Source organism: Cyrtonyx montezumae, unplaced genomic scaffold, assembly GCF_038088225.1.
Source record: "Cyrtonyx montezumae isolate F1298 unplaced genomic scaffold, pur_monq_1.0 scaffold_37, whole genome shotgun sequence".
In the NCBI taxonomy this organism is placed as follows: Eukaryota; Metazoa; Chordata; class Aves; order Galliformes; family Odontophoridae; genus Cyrtonyx; species Cyrtonyx montezumae.
The window spans coordinates 1247032-1260791 of NW_027072042.1; the positions used below are offsets into that span (position 1 = coordinate 1247032).

General features: G+C 63.6%; 3 protein-coding genes across 4 annotated transcripts; 1 reads left to right on the top strand and 2 right to left on the bottom strand.

The window, feature by feature from the left end:
• Window positions 1-3923: 3923 nt before the first annotated feature.
• ART1 (ADP-ribosyltransferase 1) lies at window positions 3924-4604 on the top strand. The gene has a single exon (XM_065745707.1). It carries the CDS (start codon window positions 3924-3926, stop codon window positions 4602-4604), a length of 681 nt encoding a protein of 226 aa, XP_065601779.1.
• A 672-nt stretch (window positions 4605-5276) lies between these two features.
• On the bottom strand, window positions 5277-7723 carry ART5 (ADP-ribosyltransferase 5). Of its 2 annotated transcripts, none has more exons than XM_065745788.1 (5): window positions 7672-7723; window positions 7303-7405; window positions 6136-6850; window positions 5635-5667; window positions 5277-5429 (listed from the first exon to the last, which is right to left on the bottom strand). In XM_065745788.1, exons 2-5 carry the CDS (start codon window positions 7363-7365, stop codon window positions 5401-5403), a joined length of 840 nt encoding a protein of 279 aa, XP_065601860.1. In that variant the 5' UTR covers window positions 7366-7405; window positions 7672-7723; the 3' UTR covers window positions 5277-5400. The 2 variants fall into 2 exon arrangements, with proteins under 2 accessions (XP_065601860.1, XP_065601859.1); XM_065745787.1 differs by having other exon boundaries at window positions 7303-7410.
• A 1668-nt stretch (window positions 7724-9391) lies between these two features.
• CHRNA10 (cholinergic receptor nicotinic alpha 10 subunit) lies at window positions 9392-12840 on the bottom strand. Its single transcript, XM_065745767.1, has 5 exons — window positions 12774-12840; window positions 12083-12228; window positions 11320-11474; window positions 10350-10882; window positions 9392-9849 (listed from the first exon to the last, which is right to left on the bottom strand). Exons 1-5 carry the CDS (start codon window positions 12838-12840, stop codon window positions 9392-9394), a joined length of 1359 nt encoding a protein of 452 aa, XP_065601839.1.
• Between the last annotated feature and the right edge of the window lie 920 nt (window positions 12841-13760).

A 13760-nucleotide genomic window follows, 5' to 3' on the forward strand; every position in this document is an offset into this window, starting at 1 on the left:
GGTGTTCCCAGTCCTGAAATGTGCCTTTCTTCCACGGCAGCGGACGGTGCTCCGCGCTCCTGGGACCTCTCCTCCGACCTCGGGGGCATCGGAGGGACTGTTATGTGTCGGGGTACCCATTTTTGTACAGATTTCTATAGAAATAAACTTGGGCAAAACCAGTGGGCTGCTTCGGTGTGGTGGTGTGCGGATAGGATTGTGCTGCAGTGATTATCATCGTGGTTGTGTTTTTTATGGGGAGAAAACAGTCCCGAGCCAAAGCTGTGCTTGACTGTATGGTCCCTATGTGGGACCCCCAGGTGGGATAAGCAGGTCCTCGCAGCTTCTGGCTGTGCTGGAAGGGGACACCCTACTCCTGCCAACTCACTTCCAACACAAAACCAGTGCTGAGCATCCTCCTTTTCCACCTGCCTCCCCCTGCTTTGTAAAAGGGCTCTTTCCTTTGCTCGTGTGCCCGTGGTGCCAGCCCAGGACGCGCTGGTCTCGTGAGTTCCAAGCATCCCTCTGAGCACAGGGGCACCTCGCAGTCAGTTTTGCCTTCGCTTGGTTTCCCAAGCTCAAGGTGCTGCTCCCAGGTTGCTGGGAGGGTGGGGGCAGTGTGAGGTGGCCCTGCTGGACTCTCTTGTCTGAGCATTTTTCTGTGGCCCTATCTGTGCTGGGCTCCTGCTGGCCATAGACTTGCTCAGATAAAGTTGTTCTTGCAGTCTTTGAGAAATGAGGGCTTTGCTTTCTGCTCCATCCGTCCGCTTTAGCTGAGCACCCTTCCCTTCTTCTGCTGTTGCTTAGAGCCATAAAGGCTGGAAAAGCCCTCCAAGACCCCCAAGGCTGACCCCAGCCCCCCCCTTATCACGGTTTTGATGAGATCAGCTCACATCTCCAAGGCTCAGAACTCTGATCAGAGCTCTCTGTAGGTGCCTACAGCTGCTGCCCATTTTCTTCAGCATCACACGAGCTTTCTCAGCTCAAATCCGTAGTGCCAAACTGACACTGGCCATGGGTTTGTCCCGGGTTGCCAGGCTGCTGAGCATCCTGGGACGTGTCTTGTTCAGTGAACCAGCAGGAGAGCGGTGCAGTGTTTGGAGGACAGGACATGGGGGCTCAGCATTTCTTCAGTACAGTGAGACGCTGTGCCAGGGGAGGGACAGGTTGGGAATTAGGGAAAGCTCCTTCTCCAAAGAGCAGCCAGGCACTGCACAGCTGCACAGGGAGAGGGGGGGTCGCCGTCTTTGGGGATGTTCAGATACTGTGGGGATGTGGCACTGAGGGATGTGGGCAGTGGGCACGGTTGGGGTGGGCTGGGGTTGGGCTTGGGGATTTTGGAGGTTTTTCCATCCTGAAGGATTTCATGATTCTACAATTCAGTGGTTATCACTCTTAGACCTTGACGTAACATCCACGGAAATAAGAAAGGGCCATGAGGAGCTGTAGGGCCAAGAGGGACTGTAGGACCATGAGGGGCTGTAGGACCATGAGGGGCTGTAGGACCATGAGGGGTTATGGGGCCATGAGGGGTTATAGGGCCATGAGAAGCAGTATGGCCATGAGGGACCTCTGCTGCTCCTCATCCATCTTCCCCTTTTGACACTTTTATCATCTTTGCAGCCTTCCTCCAGATACTCCCCCATAGTTTCATGTCCCCTTTGTCCCGTGGTGCCCAAGCCCACCCCCAGTGCTCGAGGAGAGGCCACAGGAGTGCAGGGCAGTGAGATCTCCCCGCAGCCTTCCCCTGTCCAGGTGTGTCTGCTCTGCGTCCCGTTGGAGTGGAGATGGATGACGTTGCCACTGCTGCCTCTCCTGAACTCCTTAAAGACTTCAAAGGGTGGGATGAGGACTTCATCCTCCTAGCAGAAGGAGGAGAAGTGCTTGATGGGGGCACCGAGGCAGGTTCTGATCTCAAAGAAGGTGTCAGTGCCGAACTGCTCTGCAATGTCCCTCTGTAGGGAGGAGGAGGCGAAGTGTCCGAAGCACACAGTGGTGGACTGCTGTGCCTGCAGGGAGTCTGGGCGGCACCAGGAGCTGCAGGGGACAGAGCCAGGCTGCAAGAAGGGAGATCCCGTGCCGCAGGGCACCGTGCTGAGCAGTGAGCTGGGGGGTTGGCCCTGGGGGGCTGCTGCTGCCCGGGGACAGGTTGGAAACCCAACAGCGGCTGCGGAGACGTTTCTTTGTGCATCACATACCTTATTTCCTTTCCTATCTTCCTTTCCCACCGAGCTGTCTGTGAACTGCCACGTTCTCACACTTCTCCCCACATCAGTGCTGTCCTCAGTCCCGCAGTGGGGCTGCAAACAAAGCGGAGCGGTGCTGAGCTGCTGCAGGGGGAGACCACAGTGCTGCTTCTGCTGCTCGGGGCGGGTGCTGGGGGCTGAGGCAACAGCTGCTCGGACCTGAGGCTGTGAGAGCAAAGAATCGCCTTTACACTGTGTTATCACCATCCTTAGCACCCTGGGACATTCATTTGTTTAATCACACACGGCGTGAAGCCCAGCAGGAGCAGTGCCGGGTGGGCACGTCAGTCAAACTCCGGTTCCTAAGCCCCCGTTGCGCACCACCAGGACACACGGAGGTCTCCCCACATCCTTCCCTTCTCCAGGATGAGCAGCCCCGGCTCCCTCTGCCTTTCTCCATGGGAGTTGGGCTCCAGGAATGGGAACACTGGGGTGTCCATGGGGATGTGGATGAGCCCTGAGCCCAACACCGTGCTGCTGCTGCTGCTCCGTGATGGAAAGGAGGGCAGGAATGTGGAAACCACAGGCTCTGCTTTCCTGCTCCGGACACATTCTGCACCAGTGGTCCTGGAACAGCAGCAGAGGATGACCCCAATTCTTCCAGAGAAATAAAAGCACCCACAGAGACCAATGAGCACGACCCTGGGCTGCACTCAGCACCCTGAAACCCCAACGATACATCAGGGCGGTATCCCGGCACTCCCTGAGCTCCATCAGCTCGGGGTTGTACCCGAGGGACCCCAGCAGACCCTTCCCCATCTCCCAGCCCTCCTCTGGACGCCGACAGCTCTGTGTCCCTGGGACACTGCGGTGCTGGAGGTGGGGCTGCAGAGCAGAGCAGAGGGGACAGCCCCTCCTATGGCCCGGTGGCAGTGCTGGGCCTGATACCCCCAGGGGAACACTGTGCTGGCTCAGCCCCGGCTTGCCAACAGCAGAACCCCCAGACCCACATCCGTGGGGCAGCTCTGCAGCCCTCGTCCCACAGTCTGTGCACAGAGCCCCATCCCCAGCCACAGAACCCGGCACTGCTCCTGCTGGGCTTCACGCCGTGTGTGATTAAACAAATGAATGTCCCAGGGTGCTAAGGATGGTGATAACACAGTGTAAAGGCGATTCTTTGCTCTCACAGCCTCAGGTCCGAGCAGCTGTTGCCTCAGCCCCCAGCACCCGCCCCGAGCAGCAGAAGCAGCACTGTGGTCTCTCAGTCCTTAACAGCAGTCCTTAACCCATGGGGAGCACCGCTCGTCCCAATCCGAGCACGCCGTGCCCTTCCAGCTCTTGGGAGGACCATCCATCCCAATCCCAGCCCAGCTCAACCAGCACAGCTCCCGGGGTTGGCTCCTGGGCCCCGTGCAGAGGGCTGCAGTGCCAGCACTGCTCATCTCTGCGCCCACGGGACCGACCCCACGTGCACCCCGAGGTGGGGGGAGGATGGCTAAAAAGGGACATTTCCCGGTGGGAGGCGTTGCAGGCACGTGGCCACCAGCGGGCAGCTTGGGGTGATCACACTCAGGTCGCACAGAGCACGCAGACTGTGGGTGCTCCCCGAAGTCAGAGCAGGCAGCTGTGGGTGTCCCGCGTGGAGCAGAGCGCAGGTAACGCTTCCCTGTGGGCTCTGGGGGAGGACAGCTGGCTTCGGGGGGCGACCCCTACGCATTTGCTCCCTGCAGCCCCACTGCCCACAGCCAGCTCCCACCCATGGAGCAGCTCGCCCCATGCTGGGTGCTGCTGGCTGGCACCTTGCTCAGCGTGTTGGCCACCGGCCCTGCCCGGAGTGCACGGGACCTCATCCTCACCCAGATGGACATGGCCCTCGAATCCTTCGACGACGATTACGAGGGCTGCGTGGAGCAGATGTGGGCTGAGCTGCTGGAGCTCAACTGCACCGAGTTCACCCACAGCAGTGTCTATGCTGAGGGCTGGAGGGCAGCGGCCGCAGAATGGCAGCGGCGCTGGGGCGGCCGCCCTCATCCCAGGCAGCTGAGACAGGAGCAAGCCATCGCCTTGCTGGCGTACACAGGTGACAGCAAGCTGTTCAAGCAGTTCTCCTCCTTCTGCTATGAGGATGAAGTCCTCATCCCACCCTTTGAAGTCTTTAAGGTCACCGAGTTCAGGAGAGGCAGCAGTGGCAACGTCATCCATCTCCACTCCAACGGGACGCAGAGCAGACACACGTGTGAGCTCCTAAAGGGTGGGCAGCGGGGTCAGGGGCGGCAGGAGGTGGGGAGGGGGCACAGCCCTGGGTGGGCTCTGTGCTCCCAGCACTCCTCCATGCTCAGCCCTCATCCTCATCCTCAGCCCATGGGTGGTGGGGATCAGGGGACCGAGAGGGTGACCCCATCCCAGCGGCCCCGTAAGGGGATGGGAGAGTGGTGGTGAGGGGAACATCTCTGTCTGTGGGGAGGTGGGGGGCTGGGGTGGTGGGGAGGTGGGAAAGTGGAGGGATAGGGAGGTGGGGAGCTTGAGTAACTCAGAGCTTTGCAAAGCCCTGGGGGTGTGCAGGGGGAGGGCGGAGGCAGAAGCAGAGCGTGGGATGGTCACGATGGGTAGAGCCGTGTGTCACAGGGCTGGTGGTGCGCAGAAACGGGGCTGCTCAGCGTGTGTGTCACAGCAAGGCCGTGCCTCGTTGCTAAAGCTCGTCCCCTCTTCTTCTTTCTCTCATTAAATCTCGAGTGTCAGCACACTGGGGCTGAGTGCGTCGCAGTGCTGTGTGTCAGTCCTGGTGGGACCTGGCAGCGTGTGGGTCCTGAGCTGTGGGGCAGCCCCAAGCTGCCCTGCCGCCCCGATCCCGCTGCACGGTGCTCAGATGGGGATGGGGAGGGTTCCCTTGGTGGGCACCGCTCAGACCTCATGGCCCCACGAACAGCACAAACACCTTTCTGAGGGGATCATTGGGGTTTTAGTGCATTATGGAGAAGGCCACCCCCTCCTCTGCTCCTCCCCTCACACCTCCATCCCTGCAGCTCTCCCTGCAGAGCTCCCCGTGCCCCTCTTGCACCCCACAGCACTCCCCAGCACCGGCCCCATCCTGGAGCTGAGTGACTCGGGGCTGTGTGACGCTGAGCAGCTCGGCCTCAGTGACGGCTCATCCTGATGCACCCCTCGTGCATGTGCAGCTCCGGATTGCAGTGCTGTGGAGGTGGGATCTCGCTGTGTGGCCGCTGGGTTGTGCCCCTCACAGCTCATCTCTGTGCCCAGGAACGGCTGCAGTGAGAGGGAGGGCATCAGGCAGCTGCCAACCCCGAGCCTGGCACCAGCACGGGGTCTGCCGTGACCCCCCCAAAGCTGGAGCCCCGTCCCACCCTGCACAGAGACCCCAAAATGCAGCGAGAGGTCTAAATCAGCCCCCAGCAATGAGCACTGCAATTAGCTCTGCAGTCGCTTCTAATGGGCAGCGGAGGGCTCCTACCTGTGCTGCCCCTGCACTCAGGGCTCTTCTCATCTGCGGGAAGAAGAAGGGTTGGGGTTGGCAGAAGGGTTGGGGTGAGCAGAAGGGTTGGGGTTCAATAGAAGGGTTGGGGTGAGCAGAAGGGTTGGAGTCAATAGAAGGGTTGGGGTGAGCAGAAGGGTTGGGGTTGGCAGAAGTTTGGGGTGAGCAGAAGGGTTGGGGTTGGCAGAAGTTTGGGGTGAGCAGAAGGGTTGGGGTTGGCAGAGGGTTTGGGTTCAATAGAGGAGTTGGGGTGAGCAGAAGGTTTGGGGGTGGCAGAGGGGTTGGGGTCAATAGAAGGGTTGGCGTTGGTAGAAGTTTGGGATGAGCAGAAGCGTTGGGGTCAACAGAAGGGTTGGGCTAAGAAGGGTTGGGATGAGCAGAACAATTGGGGTCAGCAGACAGGCTGGGGTCGGTACCAGCCCCACAGCAGTGGGGTGACAGCACAGTAGAAGCTGTCGGGGTGCCCATGCCCCCACTCACATCCCAGGAAGGCGCAGTTGAAGTGGCTGCAGGTCCTGTTGGTGCTCCGCAGCACGAAACGATGGCTCCCACCATCCGGGAAGACCCAGAAGATCTCATGGCCGGGGATCAGCACCTCCTCTTCCTCCGTGTAGAGGGAGAAGGCGTGGATGGGGACCCCGAAGCAGCTGCGGATGCTGAGGAACGTGTCCTGCCCGAAGCTCTCGGCCCTCTCCCTCCTGAAGGAGCAGGAGGCGAAGGAGCCGAACCTAAAGGGGCTGGCACCCCGCAGCTGGTAGCGGGTGTGCACCATGCCCCGGTACACGGCGGTGCCGTAGGCGGCCTCGCAGGGCCCCCGCAGCACCTGCAGGGCTCTGGTCAGGTAGAAGTGCATGGCCTTGAAGGGGAAGCTGGCGTTGTAGGCATCCCACGAGCGCCCGGCCGCCCGCACGGCCGCGTTGAAGACGCGGTGCAGGTCGTTGTCGGTGTACGCGATCACCGCTTGGCCGTACTCATCTTTGAAGGTGGGGGGCAGGTGGGGGGACAGGGTGCCCTTCACCCACTGCCAACGCTCGCCAGCTCTGCCCCACACCCTGCGGAAGAGACGGGATCTGCCCCGCGCCCGCTCCTGCTCCAGCAGCGCCGGCCCCGCTGCCTCCATGGCCTCTTCACAGCCCTCGTACTGATCGTCGAAGGCGTCGCGGCTCATGTCCATCAGCAGCTGTGGGGTCCCCTCCTGCACGAGGCAATGGGGCTGAGCTGCACCCGCACGTCCCCGTGCTGACCCCGTGCCCTGCCTGTGGGGCACTGCCCCCTCCCCGGGGCCGTGGGGCTCAGCAGGAGCTCGGGGCCGATGGAAGGGATAGGGATTTGATTTAGGGAATCAAATAGGGATTGGATTTGGTAGTGTAGTGGGTAGGGACGATGATAGGAGGGTGGTTGGACTAGACGATCTTGTAGGTCCTTTCCAACCTCATGTGTCTATGAATCTATGAAAGGGATTGCGATGGTGGGGCGAGCAGTGGCCATGGGGCTGAGGGCAGGAACCTGTGGGGCTGGAGGGGACCCTGCACCCCGCAGAAGCCGCAGCACGGGGAGGGCAGCCCTGACACGTAGCAGAAGTGAAAGCAGAGTGGAAATCTCCACCAAAGGCAGCGGGGATGGGGGTCCCGGGATGACACCACTCACGTGGGGGGCAGCCAGCAGAGCCCCGAGGCACAGCCAGGTCCCACAGCGCAGCGTTGGGAGCATCCTCGGGTCCCACGGGGGTGGGCGATGCCAAACCTCCACGCTGCTCTGGGCGCAAGGGAAAGCTTGGGGTGTGCCTACGTGGGGCCACTCACCCCCCAGGGACAGGGGGGCTGTCAGCTCCAAAAAGGACCCACAAAGGGTCACCCCGATGGCAGCCCCCTCCCCTCCCCCCCCCTCAGGATCACCCTCATCCCATGGGACATCCACGGAGCTATCCTCACTCCCCACTGCCCGGGGGTGTCAGCAGCCCCACGCTGCCGTGCTGGTGTCCCCGGAGCTGTCCCCCTCCCCATGGTTCCCCCGTACCCGGGGTGTCCCTGTCCCACCGGTGTTCCCGGCTGTGCTGTCCCCACTGCTGCGTGTCGCTGCCCACGCGTGTCCCTGCCCAGCAGGCGCCGAGGGCCCTGCAAGCAGAGCTGCAAAACAGGAAAGGGGCAGAACCAGAAGCGTCTGTTTGCTTTCTGTTTGCTTTCCTTTTCCGGAGGTGCTGCGGTGGCCCTCTGCCCTCCGTACCCAGCACAGGGCAGTTCCAGCAGCCCGGGAGCTCCAGGGCCACCATTGCGGGGTGGGGGGCTCACGGTGGGTTTGTCCCAGCCCCCATGCTTGGCACGGAGGGGCTCTGCTTGATCCACAGCTCCGTCGGTGCTGCGGGCTTTGGCAGATGCGTGGTGGAAGGATGGAGCAGCAGGGATGCCTCTGCCCGCCTGGAGAATGTGCACCGCTGGGCAGGACCTGCCCCACTGCTGCTGTGGGGCCCGGGGTCAGGGACGTGGCGTGGGGTTCTGCTCAGGCTGTGGTCCCCCCCATCTCCTCCTGCAGGATGAGCCCAGAGGAATGGAGCACGGAGCCCCCCCGGGCCCCGCTGGCATCCCCGCTGTCCCTGAGCTCTCTGGTTGCTTCTTCCTCCTCCTCCTCTTCCTCCCTCCACTCCTTCCCAGAGCTCTCGCCTGGCACACCGGCAGAGTTGGCTGCCCTTGTCCCCCGGACCACCCCGGAGCCGGAGCAGGTCCCGTGCCCCAGCCCTGAGCCCCCAGCTCTCCCCCAGCCCCCCTCCATTTCCCACCGCAGAGCGAGCAGAGCCACCCCAGGGATGGAGAGCAGAGCCCCACGGAGCACCCCCTGCCCCACTGCCCCCACCCGGAGCTCATCCTGGAGCTGCTCCACACCATCCACGAGAGCCACGTGGCCACCAAGCGCTGCTGGGGCGGTGGGGGGCGGCCGGGACCCCCCAGGAGCCCCCCCAGGGTCCATTTATGCATACAAACGGATGCCCTTGGCACTGGGAGGTGGCAGCTGCTGGAGGGGGACACGGACAGGGACGTGGATGCTGATAGGAACATGGGCACAGATGGGAACGCCCCAGAGGAGCTGGACCAGAGCAGGATCAGCCCTATGGGTCCGTGCAGAAGCACCCCCGTGGATCCAGGCAGGACCAGCCCAGCAGGGTCCCGCTGGGGACCCATGGGTGCTGCCCACCCGTGGCTGTGCTGGGCCGGGCAGTGCCTGCAGGATTGCTGCTCCAGGATGTGGTGATGGGTGCGGCACCGCTGGCAGCACCGCTGCTCACACCTCTTCTGGCAGCATTGGTCCTACACGGGGAGGGGGACCCCCAGAGCCTGAGTGTGGGGCTCAGCACCTCCACGGCCCCACTGCGCTCCTTCCCATTCGGACCACTGAAGGGTTTCTCCTTCCCGAGTGCTGCTGATCACTTCCCATCCCCAGGGTCCAACAGCCCAGCGGTGCAGGGATGGGGCTGCACCCATCCGGGGCTGTATCTAACCTAAATCTCCCCTCCTTCAGCCTGAAGCCGTTCCTCCTTGTTCAATCACTACACCCCAACCCCCCCCCAAAAAAAAGGTCCCTCCCCAGCGTTCCCACAGCCCCCAAGCACAGGACATGGGAAGGGCACACCATGGGGCAGGAGCCGGGGATGCGCTGCCGCCTTTATTCCCACTCCCCCCCACTCCCCCCACTCAGGACACGGGGCACAGAGCTCAGCCCACAGCCGGGGGGCTCGGGGTGGGCGTCAGGCGGCTTTGCCGACCACCAGCACGCTCATGAGGAAGACCATGAGGAAGAAGACCCACATGAAGAAGCGGTCCATCACCTTGGCCACCTTCTTCCACTCGGCGGCGCGGCGCTGAGCGGCGCGGTGCCGTCGGAACACCCCAGCGATGTACCCCACGCTGCTCAGCACCACGTGGTGGTGGCAAAAACAGCGGCCACGGGGGCACGGCCCCGGCTCTGCGCCGTCCCCGGGGGGGTCCCGTGGCCCCGTCCCACCCGGGTTGTCTCTCGCGGGGCGGCCGCAGCTCTCTCCCACCTCGCAGACGCAGAGGACGCGTGCCAGGTGGTGCAGGATGAGGCGGCGTGCCCAGGGCGGCACCGGGCGGGCGCCCGGCCCGCAGTGGTGGATGTTCATGATGAAGATGGTCAGCGCGGTGGAGGCGGTGATCATGGTCATGGTGGCGATGTAGTACTTCCCTGTGGGGAGAGAGGGGGCAGTGAAGGGGCGCGGGCGTCACCGTTGGGTGCCCCGGGGAATCGTCACGGGGCCACGGGATGGTCCGGGTGGAAGAGGATCTCAAAGATCATGGAGTTTCAACCCCTCGATGTGGGAAGGGTCAGCGACCACCAGAGCAGGCTGCCCAGAGCCACAGCCAGCCTTGCCCTGAGCGCCTCCAGGGATGGGGCATCCACAGCCCCGTAGCGACCCCACAGGGACCCCATAGCGTCAGAGAACTCATAGAGCCACGTCCAACCTTGCCTTGAGTGCCTCCCTCCAGGAACGGGGCACCTTGCTCCAGTACCCTGCCTCCAGCAGCCATTCCCCCTCCCGTTGCTACACCCCCTTCAGGTCCTGGAAGGCCACAGCGGGCTCTCCCCACATCCTTGTCCTCTCCAAGCTCAACAAGCCCGGTCCCTCCGGCCTTTCCTCGCAGGAGAGGCGCTCCATGCCCCTCTCCGCCCCTCCCCACGCTCACCGATGAGCGGCACGCTCTCCGAGGGCGGCATGCTCTCGGCCACCAGCAGCTGGAACACGGTGAGCGCCAGCAGCACCGTCACCCCCAGGGACACCTTCTCCCCAGAGTCAGCTGGCAGGTAGAAGCCCAGAGGCGCCAGGAAGGAGATCATGACGCAGGGCAGCAGCAGGTTGAAGATGTAGAAGGAGGCACGGCGGCGGAGCAGCAGCGTGTAGGTGACGTCGGGGTAGGGCTCCGAGCAGCAGCCGTAGGTGACCACGTTGCGCGTGGCCGGCATGCCCAGCACCTCCCACTCCACGTTCTCCACGAAGTCGGTCAGGTCTCCCGTGTCCAGGCGGTTGTGGAGGTCGATCTGGTTCCCGTTGTAGGTCCAGGAGCCGAAGGTGAGGTGGCACTGCTGCCCGTCGAAGGGGAAGTAGGAGACGTCCACCTTGCAGGAGCTCTTGGTGATGGCGGGCGTGTCCCACATGATGTGTCCGTCGGAGCGCAGCACCACGTTGGTGTCCATGGAGCCACCGAAGTGCTCGTCAGCACTGGGAAGGGGAGGGGGGCGGGTGGGGGAGACCACCGTGACCCCAACCCCACGGGGATGGGGGGCTGGGGGCTGGCAGCAGTGTGCCCCTCCATGCCATGTCCCCACCGTGTCCCCATGCCACGTCCTTGTGTCACATCCCCATGTCTTCACCGTGTCCCCAGCAGGTCCCCACGCCACATCCCCCACCGTATCTCCATGCCCTGTCCCCATATCACATCCCTGTGCTATTCCCCCCCCACCACGTCCCCATGTCACCAACCCCACCACGTCCCCGTGCCACATCCCCTGCAACACCCCATGACGCCCCAACCACGTCCCTTGGGCTGTCCCGTTGGTGTTCCCCCCGCGCAGGTGACATCCCTCCACCCTCCCCAGGACCTCTATTTTCACCCCACCCCCCCTCCATGCCCCCCAGTCGGGGCGAGCAGGACCCACTTGTTGTAGAGGACGATGTCAGGCCTCCAGACGTAGCTGCTGGGGATGCGGATGCTGTCGATGCCGCCGTAGGCGTCCTTGTCCCACGCCAGGTGGGCGTCCAGCCAGGCCTGGCGGACCCACAGGTAGGAGGTGAGCACCTGGTTCCTCTCGTCCTGCGGGGGCACGGGGTGGTTTTATGGGATCCGAGCTGGTTTTGAGAAGCCTGAGTGATGCAGAGGATTTGGAGCCGCGTTGGGGCGGGATCGGGGCTGACGTTGAGAGGTTTGAGCTGTCCTAGGAGGGATCCGAGCTGCTCTGGGAGCTCTGAGTTGATTTTCAGGGCTTTGTGGTGTGCTCTGGGGGGATCTGGGCTGTTTTGGGGTGGATGTGAACAGGCTTCGAGAGGTATGAGCTGAGTTCAAAGGTTTGCAGCGGGGCTGGGGGATGAGAGCTGGTTGAGAAGGGCGTGAGCTGATGAGAGATTTCAAAGGTTCTGAGGGAACCCATCTGGGTCCGGAGGGGTCCGATGGGACGTGGGAGCTGCTGGAGTGGCTCCGAGGGGCACAGGCTGATGGGGTGGGGTGGGGTGGGGCGGGGTGGGGTGGGGTGGGGCGGGGTGGGGTGGGGTGGGGTGGGGTGGGATGGGGTGGGGTGGGGTTCCGGACTTCTTTTAAGAGGCCTGAGCTGATTTTGAGTTTGGGCAGTTTGGGGCAGCCGGGCTCGTTTTGAGGAGCCTGGGGGGGCCGTGGGGGCTGCAGGGCTCACGTGGCACGGCGCTCACCATGTCGATGATCTGGGACAGGGTGACCTGCAGCGTGACGTTGAGCGCCCGCTCCGTGTCCTCGGCCGGCCGCAGGGCGCTGGAGTAGTTGGCGAAGAGGTCGTGGAGCAGCTTGTGGGCGAGCCGGCCCTGCGCGGCCCCACAGCCTGCGGGACCACCGGGACCCCCGTGGGTGGGACCCCCCACTGTCCCCCCCACGGCCGAGTGCCACCGTGTCCCCAGGTCCACGATATTCATCGACCCAGGGATGCGTTCCTCTCTCCTACTCCTCTCGCTCCCATTACCTCCACGAATCCCATGACTCCTGTTAACCCCATCACTTCCTGCTGCTCCCAGTTTCCACCAGCCCCACTGTTCCCACTCTCCCCATCGCTTCCGTGCCAACCTGCACCCGAGGAGGTCTCTGAGCCCCCAGCCCCAATTCGGGTGTCCCCCCACCCCCCCACAGCCCCCTGGAGCCGCAGGGATCGGTGTCCGCCCCACATTGCTGAATGTTTGATGATGGGGATTGCGTTTCGCTCGCGGCGCCGCGTGGGAGCCGGGTGGGATGGGGTGGGATGGGGTGGGGGGGGTCGGGGCAGACCCTACCCACGGGTTTTATATATGGGGACCCTGCGGGCGGTGTCCCCTCCAGGTTGGCACTGCCACAGCCCCTCCTGCCCCGACCCACAGCACTGAGCCCGGTGCTTACCTGGGGCCAGGATGATGCCGGCGAGGCCGAGTGCCAGCAGGGACAGGAGCAGTGGGGCGCGCCCCATAGCGGTGGGGCCGTCAGGGGTCGGGTACCGAGGACATCGCCGGAGTCACCTGCACTGCATCTCCGGGGCCGGGAGGGATCGGGGCGGCCTTTAAGAGCTCGGAGCTGGGTGACGTCAGGCGGCCTCGAGGCGGGCACACGGCCCACGGCCCTGCACAGAGGGGCTGAGCCCCCCGGGTGGGCTCCGTGCCGAGCCCAGGGATGGGTCCTCTGCGGCCCACGGGGGTGGTGGGGCTGCAGCAGCACAGAGAGGCGGCGATGGGAGAGATGGAGGTGGTGGGTGAGGTGATGGAGGTGATGTGGGTGATGCAGAGGCAGTGCAGGGAGCGATGGCTGTGGCATGGGGCAGAGCTGTGCTGGGGGTGGGGCAGAGCTGGGGCAGCACACGCAGTGAGGGGCAGCCCCACACCCACAGGGAAAGCTCGGAAGGGAGCGGGTGAGGCTGCTCCTTTTTGCCTGCTGGGAACCAACCTGAGCGCAGCAGACCCACGGGAGGAGCCCTACAGAGATGACGGAGTCCGACCCATCTCGTGGGGTTCACTGCGGGTGGGGTGCATTAGTGGGGGCACCCCCCCCCTTCCCACACTGATCCCCGTGCAGGTGCCCAGCAGACCCCGATCGGTTTTAAGGTGGCAGGTTTTGTTTCCAGGCAGTGAATTATTCATCCCAGGAGAGCAGCTGCGCTCCCGCAGAGGCAATTAGCAATTAGGGTAATGGAAGGCGGCGTGACCCGGCTCCGAGCGGGGAGGTGTCACGTTCAGGACAGCCATCACCCACAGCTCCTCCCAGCCCTCCACAGAAGGGCCCAAAACCACAGCCCCCCCACCCTGGGGCAGCCCCTCCTGCCCCTGGGACCCCCACTCCCTCCACCCAAGGGTGCCCTGGCGGCGGTGCTGGGGGCTGCGGGTCCCTTCCAGCTGC

Excerpts from the sequence above, each read along its gene's own strand:
- CHRNA10 (XM_065745767.1), bottom strand. The coding sequence starts at position 12,840 with ATGGGGCGCGCCCCACTGCTCCTGTCCCTGCTGGCACTCGGCCTCGCC. Across the intron at positions 12,229-12,773 it reads CGGCATCATCCTGGCCCCAG|GCTGTGGGGCCGCGCAGGGC; the intron begins GTAAGCACCGGG and ends GTGGTCCCGCAG. Across the intron at positions 9,850-10,349 it reads GGAGAGCGTGCCGCTCATCG|GGAAGTACTACATCGCCACC; the intron begins GTGAGCGTGGGG and ends CTCTCCCCACAG.
- ART1 (XM_065745707.1), top strand. The coding sequence starts at position 3,924 with ATGGAGCAGCTCGCCCCATGCTGGGTGCTGCTGGCTGGCACCTTGCTC.
- ART5 (XM_065745788.1), bottom strand. The coding sequence starts at position 7,365 with ATGCTCCCAACGCTGCGCTGTGGGACCTGGCTGTGCCTCGGGGCTCTG. Across the intron at positions 5,668-6,135 it reads CAACTGCGCCTTCCTGGGAT|ATGAGAAGAGCCCTGAGTGC; the intron begins GTGAGTGGGGGC and ends TTCTTCCCGCAG. Across the intron at positions 5,430-5,634 it reads TGAGTGCAGGGGCAGCACAG|CCGTTCCTGGGCACAGAGAT; the intron begins GTAGGAGCCCTC and ends CTCTCACTGCAG.